At 36.7% G+C, this 12,659-nt stretch overlaps 1 protein-coding gene across 9 annotated transcripts in view; it reads left to right on the forward strand.

The window, feature by feature from the left end:
- The window catches only part of LOC135698735 (uncharacterized), a 97,544-nt gene that overhangs the window by 36,563 nt on the left and 48,322 nt on the right, over nt 1-12,659 (forward strand). For 8 of the 9 annotated variants that reach the window (XR_010517499.1, XM_065218826.1, XM_065218828.1 and 5 more), the window contains 4 exons: nt 2,213-2,305; nt 2,380-2,606; nt 2,671-2,817; nt 2,987-3,070. Coding sequence is in view for 8 of the 9 variants with exons in the window: in XM_065218826.1 (XP_065074898.1) it covers nt 2,213-2,305; nt 2,380-2,606; nt 2,671-2,817; nt 2,987-3,070 (551 nt within the window). In the remaining variant the exon portion in view is untranslated. The remainder of the gene's footprint in view (nt 1-2,212; nt 2,306-2,379; nt 2,607-2,670; nt 2,818-2,986; nt 3,071-12,659) is intronic. The other variant, XM_065218832.1, reaches the window with a different exon arrangement.

A 12,659-nucleotide genomic window follows, 5' to 3' on the forward strand; every position in this document is an offset into this window, starting at 1 on the left:
AAGTGGAAATAAATGGAAGACAACCTTTTTTGCTATTTTATGTAATTTTAAAACTAAATTCATTCATATTAAAAAGCATTTGCTAATCAGAGAGGTATTTGTTTGAGTGCCAACATATTCAAGTTTATCGGTAAAAATTGACCAACCGTTTTATGGTACCATAATTTCTTGGAGATTTCAGGAGTTCTAAGCGTTTCTGAAGATCGAAAAGTTTCTTGACGTACTGAAGTTTACCTTTTTAAGACTCAAGAGATATGAGAATTGATAAAGAATTCCTTCCCTGTTTCATGGGCTACGGTAAAAATAACTTCAGATTCGAAAGATGCTGGATGTTTTGAATGTTTTCAGAGTACCAGAATTTCATTATCTTAGAAAATGTTGCTAGAAGTTCAGAAGATAAATTTTCCTAGATTTCCAAAATTTCTCAGAGTTCTTGCAGTTTTTAATTTTCGTGTCGTTGATGGAATTTTGAAAGAATATAAAGTATTAGTAAGTTTCAAAAGTCTTTGGAGGTATGAATTTTGAGTTTCGGAAAATTTCAAATTTTCATGAGTTCAAACGTTTGCTAGCGTTGCAGTGGTTCCAGGAGTTCGTACAGCTTTTATTATTCAAGGAGTTATAAATTTTTTATAGCCGTTGATTTTAAAATTTTCAAGAAGGTTTATCAATTTGCAGGAGATCGAGAAGTTTCTGGAAGAAGAAGAATTGTTGGAAGTGTGAAAGCTCCCACATCACTATAACTAAGAGATCTCAGGGATTATAAGTGTTTCTGCGAAGTTTATGGAGATCTGTAGTTACTGTGGAAGTATTGAATGATTTTAACGTATAAATTCCCAAGAGTTAAGAGTTGTTCGATTCCCTGAAATTCTTGTGTTTACGTGTTCTACGGTTCTTTTATGCGTAGACCTTAGAGTAACAGAATTTATTAGAATGACCAAGAGCTCTAAAGTATACTGGAGATCAAATTCCTGGACTTCTTAGAGATGCTGGATGTTTAAGAAGTTCTCAGAGTACAATCATTCATTGGAGTTCTAAACGTTGTTCCCTGATTCGTTTCTAATAGTTCGTTAGAATTACTGGAGCTCAATAAGTTCCTAGAGTTGTGATAGTTTTAGCTGCTCTTAATATTCAGGAAGCTCTCTAGTTATTTTTGTTTGTAAAAGTTTTGCAGAAGATTAAAATAAAAGGTTTAAATTCTAAGGATTGATAAAGATTTGATAATTCCTGAATTGTTCGCAATTAACATAGTTGTTTGGGTATTCCAAAAATACAACCCTGCACCCTTACCAAGCACAGTGTCGTCTGTTTATATATTTAACATTTTTTTTTTCTGGATTGTTAGTTTTCAAATATTCTCTCAAAACATGATAAAATTTTCCAACCTCCCGTTGATTACCCATTTGAATGTTGTATAAAGTGAACACCGATCTTTTAAAATTTTCTACCAAACCTATGCGCTTTTTTCAGTGGTCTTATTGCACCATAGCATACCTTTCATCAATCTCAAATATGGATGAGAATGATTTGGATTTACGGCTATGTGATGCGTGGAGGGGCTGACAAAATTTGGTCATTACTGTATATTGAATTAAAGCGTTGATTTGTATTGTCAATTTAGAGAAAAATAGCCTCCTGCGTCAGTTTATTTGACAACCTTAGATTTAAAGGCATCCTGCCATTGTCAGTTGGAGTGTTATTTTTTTCTCTGAACTGTCAATAATATACTCTTACAAGTTTTTTTTTACGAGAAATGTTATGATACTATATAGCGTACTAGTAATTTTTCACCAAATAATAGTTCGTATATTACGCGGGACCAAAATCCGTTTACCTTAGGCCCCTGGCATAGCTTATGCCCAAGCGGACAAAAGATTTAATAAATAATTTTTATTCCTTTTGCTGGTCAGCTCGGTCAAGCTGGTGACTTGCCAAGGGTCTAAGAAATGAACCGAAATCCGTACACCTTATACAAAATGCCTATTTTTTGTATGAGATGTACGGGTCCCACATGTAAAAACTGGAACAAGATTATTTTCCAGGTCGGGCTATATTTCGCGAAGAAAAATCATTTAATGAAACCAATATCACCATACCGTATAAATACTTTTATTATCTTTAACGACAACATCGTCTTTTCATCTTTTACATTGCAAAAACAAACTTTCAAAAGTATTAGGACAAACTAACAAATGTTTTCTCTCCTCATTTCCAGCAAACTCAGCCAACGGCGTCGCTCGGAAATCCGGAAGCCAGATGTTGCATGCTACATGTGTAACGCCAACATTGAAGTCGAGGACACAAACAGGTAAATAACTGCCTTGAATAGAAAAAGTTGGCCATCATTAGGTCACGTTTATTGATTGATTCTCAAACCAACAGTTTCGCAACATGTCGTGGTTGCGAGCGACTAGTGTGCCGGAGCGAGGGAAAACAATGCAGCGAGTGGATCCCTGCGATCGGCATTTGGGAGTGTCAAAATTGTCACTCAAGTCGGGTGATCCAGCAAAAAGCAGGCGAGTGGTTGCTAGGTCAACTCACCAGCCGATTGCAGAATCCTGGTCCAGTGAATTTGAAAAACGATGGCCTTCTTGGATTGACTGCTACCGGTATGTTGTCATTTATTATGCTTGCATAACTTTTTGTTAAGGGTAACTTTGAATCATTTTTCAGACTCAGATGATGCCCAAAGCTCTACGTCCTCGATTTCTTCGAACCAAAAGGTCAAAGTTCGGGAGTTCGTCGAAGAGTTGCTTTCTTCGATGTTAAATGGTCCGTTGGATGACGTGCCCGTTGGGCAACTCATGAAGAACGATGGCTGTAAGTATTGCATATTTCTTTGCCCTAACCATTCGTTAGCGAACTAACATTGAATTACACCTAACACTGAAAATCGAACAAGTGCCTTTTTAAGCTAAAGGTAACAATTTAGCATACCTGTAGGCGATGTTCCATTCATTTCATTTACCACGCGTTCCACTTCCCACAGATATAAAGTTGTTCCACAGGTATCATTCACGTTTGAGCAGGTGTCTGTACAATCTGGAGCTCTCGATACATCAGTCACTGTCCGGTAAGAGAGTAACAACCATTTACACTTGCACGAGAGAGAGAGAGAATTGTAGTGAGCACACTCTGTCGTTAATGCTGTTGCCGTTGTCTGTCTGTCTGTGTTTATGTTTGGCTAGTTATCTTTGATTGCACCATTTAAACAGCACGTGCATGTTGAACTTCACCTCTTTCTGTCCTCGAGTTGTTTCCCATAGATGTCTACCGAGTAAGCTACGCTGGCAGTGGGACCAGTGTTTACGCGGTAAATTAGTTTGATTTCTGGCAATCGAAATCGATTTGAGCAACGTTGCTTAAATTTGACTGATCAAACTGATTTATCGATTTGTCCGTGCTACATTTGAGCATTTTATCAGAGAAAAAATGTGTCCACCACCTGTAACCGCATAGTGACATTCATTTAAGTTGTATGTATGAAAGTAGAAAACCAACTGACGCTGAAAGCTCAACATTTTACTCGTGCAAATTGAATGCCATTTTTTGTTCACAAGCCCGATGGAATTTCTACATTGATGCAGCTTTTTCAGGGGGAACAGAAAAGTAAAAATCTTTTTTTTTTTCGTTAACTGCCTTTTCACTGTAGGTCATAAATAAGTGTCCAAAAGAGCCATCGTGTCACAAACAGCTTCATAAAAAAAAAACAATCTGCATGAAAAGCATGCTGCTCGCTCGTTGCTTGTTAGTTCAGACTTCTGTTTTTTTCGCAATAGGGTAGTGCTTCTTAGTGACATTAAATTTCAATACATTTTCAGAAAAAATAATTCGATAAATTTCTGAATTTTATGTTCTTGATTTTTTTTTTATTTTGATTAGCAAAATTATTAATCATGGATATTTTGCTAAACAGTACTGTGTAGTTGATTGATATTATGTATATACATTATGTATATTGAGATCTTGATAAAGTCCCCTCGAATATTTCAATCGTCACATTCTGATTCGTTTGTTTTCTATGTCTTGAGAATTAAAAAAAATCACCTAGCTTGAAATTAATTTCGAAATGCTTCAAAGGCTCAAAATCCTAGTTGAATGTTTGATTCTGTAAATTATTCAAAATTCACAGAATCCTTGGCTTTGAAGAGCTTTTGAGACCATGGACTTAGTATCTAGGTTTTATAAATTCTTATTTTTTCCTGTTAATTTATATATTAATTTGTCGTCGATCAGTGTAGACCGTTTTTCAATTTTACTTAAACGCTAATTGTTACAATTTTACTTCAAGTATTTGCATAACATTTATATTTTATTATTGATGCCTAGCTAACCTCGTGAAGAAAGTTTTTTTAAGCGTACTTTTATTGATTGTTGTGTCAATATATTCACAGTATGCATTATAGCAAGACATCATTCTATTCAGTGGGCTGTTTTTGGCATAATCTGTTCTTTGATTGTTGATGCTAAACAAATTTCTATTCCGCAGTGAGCGAGAGGGAGCATAAAAATTTATATTTTCCAAAATCTCTGGGCTGTTAACTCTTTGCGAAATCACATCGTTTATAAAAGCAATCATTGCGAACTCTCTTCGCTTTTTGAGCTCATCTAAATTAATTAGCATGCAACGCGATTCATAAGATGGAAGTGGAAAACTCGTCCAACCCAACTTTCTTAGAGCAAACAACAAGAACTGCTTTTGAACTGATTCAATGCGGTTTACATGTGCATCATGATATGGAGCCCAAACTATGCTGTGTTTTGATTGTGTAGGGATCATTGAAGTGCAAACTAAATCTTTTAATGAACCCAAGCATGTTGCTTGCTTTGTAGATAATGTTATTGTAGTGATCAGCAAAAGTTAACTTGGTGTCGAGGATAACACCTAAGTCTCTGACTTGATAGGATCTCTGGATTGTTTTCTGGCCAAGAGTAATTGTGTTGTGTTTTACAGCGTGCTTTCTTGTGAACGATATAGAATTGCATTTATTAATATTTAGTTCTAACCAATTTTTCTAACACCATGTGTAAAAAACGCCAATTTCATGTTGAAATATTTGAAGATCAGGTGCTTTAGATATCTCCATGAAAAGTTTCATGTCATCAGCATATATAGAAACGTGAAGAAATTTAAAAATATGTTCAATATCGTTGACAAATAAAATAAACAGTAATGGACCAAGATGTGAACCTTGTGACACACAAGATGTTACATTAACTATGGTGGACAGATTTCCTTCAAATGATGATACCCAGCCCTTCAGAAGAAGCCCCAGATAGCCTAGTCAGTAAAGGCACGGTATTACCAAGCTGGAGGCGGCAGGTTCAATTTTCGGTCTGTTCGAGGAAATCTTTTAGGTTAGAAATTTTCCTGATTTCCTGGGCATAGAGTATCAGTATGCTTGAGACACAATATACAAACTCATGCATTGGTTGGCATAGAATGTTCTCAATTAATAACTGTGGAAGTGCATCTAGAACACTAAATTGAGAGCTGGCCAAACGCTCGCTACAGATGCGTAAAAAGCCTTTCAGCCTATCATTAGGTAGAATTTCATGGCCGGTTTGCAAACCATACCTAGGTGGTTTCTAGCAACACTGCCAATGCAATCAAGATAGGCGCTGCTCGATTGGCTCTGGCTTTGACAGGTCGTTTGGCTCAAAACCCGCCAGTCCGCTCCTCTCTTATACTAGACCCTCTCTACTCAAATAACAATTTTGGTTTTATGAGAGTTCTGTAGACTATGATATAGACTTTTAAAATGCTTTAAAACCTCGATAAAACTTGCAATGTCATTTTGGTAGTTTACATAATGCTGATTAACCATAATTGGATTTTTTTTCCTTTATTTGAGAGATTTTTAGCCATAGGTTAGTTCATCTCTTAACCATAATTGGAGTAAACCGGTCAAGTTCGTTGATGCCTCATCAGTTGTGAAAAACATCATGCTGACAGGCTCCAGCAACATAGGTGTAAACGGACATCAAGATAGTGACAATGTAAGCTGAATTTCGAGATCCAAGTATGAAGTTGCAGAACATATATGAAAAACATAGTTAACAGCGAAAATTTCTTATATTGAGACTTCGAGTAGTTTTTTTCCCCTTGATTTTCTTTCCGTCGATCTTGTTTTCTGTACTGAGTACCAATGCTACCGACGCTAGAGAGGCAGCTCCCACACCTGGACCCTGCCTATCGACCCATCAACTCATAAACCGGTGCCAACGGCTTTACTTCCCGAAGGAAGGCGTGATCAGAGATTTCATACCTCAGAAATTTTGCGATTGATAACTTCGAGTACCTAAAGTAGATAAAAATTTCCTTAATCGAGTAGCTTTTGAAATGTCATATTTCAATAAAAATTTTAGGATCCCGAATGGATCTAAGAAAAATGTTAAAGATTTTTAAACCTACACACAAAATCACGGCCTCCCTGTTCGGTAATTTTTTACTGGGTTTTTGAACAGCTGAAAAAGTCAGTAAACTTAAAAAAATTGTAAAAAATTGTATAAAAGTGATTTTTTCTTGAAATTTATACAGACTGTGTTCTTATTACATTTATTTGATGATAAAAATAAAATATGTTAAAATTGTTCGTTGCATTACGTGTGACCGTTATTTTCAGTTTACTGACTTTTTCAGCTGTTTGAAAACCCAGTAAAAAATTACTGACCCCAGTAAAATAATCTCTGTGTGTAATGCTTGACGTACAGAATTTGGATTTGGAAGATGACAAACTTTAGAGGTTGTTGATATTTTCCTCATGAACTATCATCGAAATACAAGAGCCTCACAGCAAATAGTTTATGTTGCTATTAAGGCCGGTAAGCATATGTTTATCCAGTTTCTTTTATAAATATGATATAACGCGTTCATGTATCTTTAACGGGAATTGGAATATTGAATATCCAGGAAAAGTTTTGAAATCTTCTGATAGGAAAAAGAACCCTACAATAAATTTTACATCTAATGGACACTGCAAGACTTTTGAAGAAAGTCACGGGCCTATTCTAACCTTACCGAATCTCACCTATAACATATAGCACCTCTAATCTTCTCATAAAACTTTATTAAACCACGTAATCTAGTAGACCCTTGAATTCCCTAAGGAAAGTTTCCAATATTCTGTGGATGCTCTTTGTATGTAACCTTAGGAGGAAGATCCTAAATGTTTGCATGCTTTACGCTGAAGGTCATCAATTCTTAATAAATAGCCATGAGGAAATAATTTTCACCGATCCAAAAAGGACTTAAAAGTGTGTGTGAAAAATGTCACTTCACTGTTAACTTTCATGCTGGGTGAAACGGATTGAGGTCTGTATCCGAATAATTTAAGACCTGAATTGAGCAAAATCTAACCAATGTCACCAACCATCAAAATTATTTCTCTAAACGTTTGCATAACAAAATGGTTAATTATGCTTCTCCCTTCTCTTAAACGAATCTTCAAACGTTAAAAAACAATCGAAGAGTCATGATTAGGCTTTACGCAAAATGTAGTTTGTTGGAGCTTGTTGCCATCCGAAGGCTATGAATCGATTATTTCAGCGCTGCCAACGTTAAAAATAAATCTCTCCGCATCGCCCAACTGTTATGTTAGGAAGATTGTCGAATGAATTGAATTCTGTCCAATCAGATGTCAACGATTATATCATATTATATTTCCATTGCAATTTAGGTTTATCAGAACTATTAAAATTGTAATTTCGTATCGAATTTCGAATTACAAAAAATGTTCTAATTATTAAAATTGTAATTCAGCACAAGAATTAAACATTCCAGACCATCTTCATTGTCTTAGAAATAAAAAAAAAATACTTAGTTTTGCCCGATTGGATATTCAAAATCAAATTAAATTATTATTTAAATTACGCTAGTAATTTTTTTATACATTCTTGGACATTTTTTGGCAAACCATGAGTAGTTTTTCTAAACTAGTTGGTCATTAAAGCCATGGTTATTGAGCTACAAAGCAATACCATGTTAGAGGTGGCTGGATCCGAATCCCGGTCCGGTCTAGGAATTTTTCGGATAGGAAAATTTCTAGACTTCCCAGGGCATAGAGTATGATTGTACTTGCCACACTGATTGTACTAATGCAAAAATGGTACAGGCATCAAAAGCTCTCAATTAATAACTGTGGAAGTGCATCTAGAACACTAAGTTGAGAGCACGCAATAAGCTAATATGCGATAAGCAATAAGCTTGAAATGCGAAGAAATAAGTAGAGCTAAAAGCTTGCCGAAGATAGCATTAAGCTAAACAGTCAAATGAAAAAGTTGGGATAGAAAGTGTGTGTGAAAATGATCAATAGTCACACATAATGCTGCTTGGTTAATCAGTCTAAGCTGTACCAAATAACTTGTTGGCCGGTCGATAATTACCCATTCTGCTTGATTCTTTCCCGAACACCGTAAGCAGATTCTTATGCAGAGCAAATTAATCGCACGAGCATCTAAATCCTCATCACCAACAAAGCTTTTAATCATCGCATGTATCCAAGTAAAATGATTTATCTCAATCTTTACGATTTCATCTCCGAACGCGTCAAGGTCAACCCTATTTTCCCTGACGTGATTCGAGCCGAGAGAAACAGTTCAGTAAAAAAGAGCAACTACCGCAGTTGAAATAATTGAAAAAAGCGCGAACTGCGTCTAACGGCGAAAACTTGCATCATCCGGATGGATCTCGGGTGAGACCCGGAAGAACGTCCACGAAATAGCGTGTAGCATGTAAGCTACCGGTAGAACATTTATCAATTTCGCTATGGCGAGAGAAAGGGTGCTTGACGTTCATTCAGGGCAGTATGGCACCTGTCAAATAGAATCGATGTCAATATTGCTGATTTCACGTTGGAAGTATGCCATTTTGTCCGTTTTTTAAAGACTTTCATCTCCATAATTTTGTTCGTAGCATGAGGCATCAATGGTTGTGGCCATTTCATGGGAAGCAGTTCTAAGCTGTTTTAGCATTCAATTTAGATGGGATTTTATTTTTTATCGACACTACCAAGTATCTTACGTCCGGTAATGATAGCGTGTGCGTCATATGGTTTGATGATAGGAGGAAACATTTATACATATGAAATTTGATTTTCACAAGTTTGTTTTTCAGGCATCTGGCAGGCATGAAAGGGCTTATCGCTACTTCCTGGTTTCTTCAAGATGACTCGAGGTTCAATACGACAGCCCTCCTGAGGCTATTGCGTGATCATTTTGGATCGCTTCCTAGGTGGGGCTTTGAAAACGAAATGATTTCCCTCGCCAACATTAGGGTCAGAGCCTGTCATTAACTGAGAGAAGGTGGAAGGGATTACTAGGTGAGCCTTCAAAGACTGCGGGAGTTTTTTTTTCCTGCTGTTTGTACTTTGGACAATCAGCGAGAGCGAATTTTCAAACAATAAGGACATTTTGGGGAGCACGACAAGGACCCTCCGTATGTTTCTCCCCACATTGATCACAGCGTGGCTTGATACCACAGCAGGCCGCAGTGTGCCCTAGTCGCTTACATTTTGTGCAGTTCATTACCGTTGGTCGGATCATCCCAATCGCGACGTAATCTGATAGTACCGACCCGGCGAAGGTCATACGAAACGAGTCCGAAAGCGTGTAGGTCTTCTTCGTTCCAGCGAAGGACATGAATGCATTTTAATGCAGTCTATAATTTTAATTTTCGCGAGGTGACGGTTCTTTAAGATACCAAACCCGCCTTTCAGGAAATCATCGTGAGTCATATTCGCTTGGGTAACAACCCCCTCGATTTCAACTTCGTTGCAACCAACAACAGCTAGCGGCTAACGGTCAGGCCTAGGGTTCTTGGGTAGCTCTAAAACCTTAAGACATGCCCTTCAATTTTTTATCATTTTTGTGGACATCAATTTCTAATGAATTGCTAGTAAACTGACCAGCTTTATTAATCATTGTCGTAGCAATCATTATCGATAATTGGAATTCACGGCAAACCTCGATGGGTTTTTCAAAATGGTGTATGTTTCGCTTTTGTCAAATTTAAACTCATCGGCCTCATTTTTTTTTTTTTGGCTTTATTATAGAGACTTTCAGCCTGTAGCTGGTTCATTACTCGCAAGTAACCAGTTTGCGTTCATTATGGAAGTAATGTTTCAAATATCAATTATCAAACGCGGTTACGATAAAAATAATGCAAGTAAAACACAAACGTAAGGAAATCCAATTAATCCAGTTATCATTTCATTTAGCCCACCTGTTATCTGGATATTACAGTTGACAAATTTCGCAAGATTTCGTGCGAGCATTAGCGTAGTCAGTGCTGATAACGGCGCCACCGCACTGCTGCTTTACTAAGCTGGTATATCTGACATACAGTACTACCATAAATAGCATTCCGATTTCAATTCCTGTGCTCGCTTATTTTACGCTTCTCATTCAATGTCACCGAACGGGGAAGCCGATAAGATAAAACGAGTATCGATAGGAACTAATGACGCCGCTGCTGGAGATAAAGCGCAAATCAATTTCATCCATAGTCTTTTCGACTAAAAGCAACCGAAAGCTTGGGATGTTTGATATCAAAAAATCCTCCAGGTCGTAAAATAAAGGCATAAAAAAATCTATATTAATAAAGTGTCATGGTCAAACCACCGTAATTCGGGGGCAAATTGATCATCGTTGTGAACTTGATCATTATGCATTGCGTTTTTTTTCTCACTTATATCATTTTACTAGATAGCATTTCATCATGAGACTCCAATGATTTCAATTTTAATCAACTGATGTTCAATTTTATTCACCATCAGCTTTCAAACAAACGATCAAAGGGCTGCAACGATTGTTTTCATTTGCTTGAAAGTGGGATTCTAAACTAATTGCCAATCAATCTAAATTATATTAAATTTGACACTTCGAAAATAAAATAAGATGTTCGAAAACCCCTCCGTTGTTGATGGGTTGATTTTCGAGAAGGTGTCTGTAAAAAATTGATTCCTTGTCTGTCAGAAATCTGTCAAATTCAAGTGAAAATTCACCTAATGGAACACATCCTAAGTAATTTTAAAATGTTTCCAATAGCAAGAGATCAATGGATTCTCACAAGATTTCCAGTGATGTTCTAAAAATTTACTACATTTAGGTGCAACTGTGCATTTAAGGAAATATTTTTTGAAATTTCTGCCTACAAAATACACATTGTACAGGGATTCCATTGAAACAATGTTTTTTGAATTATTTCTAGAAATGCACTCGGCTGCAATTTGAAGGGTTTATTAATTTCACCCGTTGTCGTGATGAATAGCTTTAAAACAAAAAAAATAATCATTCGCGAAACCTTCTCCATTCGAAAAAAGATTTTTCCCGTCATTTTGACATTAAGTTTTTCGAAACATTTTTTTTTTTCGATTTTCCACGCTTGACCCATATTTAGTATGAAAAAATGTCCCGATGAAAAAATTAGGTAATTGCTTCAAAATGACGGGAAAAGCCCAGTATTTCGAATGGTGAATGTTTCGTGACCGCCGATTTTTTAATTTTCTATTTAATTTTATTCTAACAAAGACACTGTGTCATCCCATCCTGATAGTTTAAAATTTGAGATTTTAAAAATGTCCTACAATACAAAACATCCAATATAATAAGTAATCATGCAGAACGATAGAGCTCTCATAATTTCCGATTTTAATATAATTTGTTTGTCAGTGGCCTGTAAATAGAAATGTATTTCTATATTTACGGTAATTAGTGACCAATTTGCCCCCGTATTACGGTACTGTAAATGTTCACTGACAAATAACACACCAGGTAACACGAGCCAAAATCTACTATCAGCGACAAATGATAAAATTCCTTCCGAGATTTAGACAAATGGGGATTTCAAGACAGAAGAAGAAAAAGATAATGGAATCGCTCGCACCCATGTCTGCAATAAGCAAAATGTATGCAAATCTTTTGATTGAAAATTCTCTTTGACAAGCATAATTCCACGCACATCAAGTTTTGGCAATACTTTGGAAATCGAACAGGTTTCATAAAGAAAGATGTGATGTGATGACGAATTAAAATTTATTCAATCTGAAATATAAATCACGTAATGTCAGAAAGTTTTTTTTTTGTTATAAATGAAATATTTGAAAATTTAAATTCGATAATAATTTCCAGAAAATACTTGATTAATTTCTCCTGGGCATCTTTGATCGATAACCTTGTCCCATATGACATTCCATCGAACAACACACACGTAACAGTTGTCCTCAATAGGATCAGGCCAATCAAAAGGTTCATCTTGAAATGCTACTTTTTCGTTCCCCTTTGAATCGGCCGTCATAACAACCAGAAAATCAACAAGTTACGGAAGCACGTGTCTTCTGCACTGGCTACTACACATACCTGCTCTCCAAGAGCAACCGCAATCAATCTGCAATGTCTGGAAAATATTGCCGAAGGGATCCCCTGATGGTTCTCTCTGTTTACCAACGGGCTTGTATGCCTTTGAGAACGTAGCAAAAACAAAAAGTCACCGACTAGCACCCCTTTCCTCAGCAACCTGTTCAGTGTTTGGAGCCACTCCATTCCTCTTGCGCGTGGCAACGGCTCAGTCGCAGTAAACCTTGCCGTATCAAAGGTGCAAAGCTTTAGAGCCATCGCTCGCGTCATCCACCGCCAAGCAGCAGTAGTAGGCTGAGGCACGCAAC

This window comes from Ochlerotatus camptorhynchus, unplaced genomic scaffold, assembly GCF_037179485.1.
Source record: "Ochlerotatus camptorhynchus isolate MF236.1 unplaced genomic scaffold, CSIRO-AGI_Acam_v1.1 ptg000094l, whole genome shotgun sequence".
Classification (NCBI taxonomy): Eukaryota; Metazoa; Arthropoda; class Insecta; order Diptera; family Culicidae; genus Ochlerotatus; species Ochlerotatus camptorhynchus.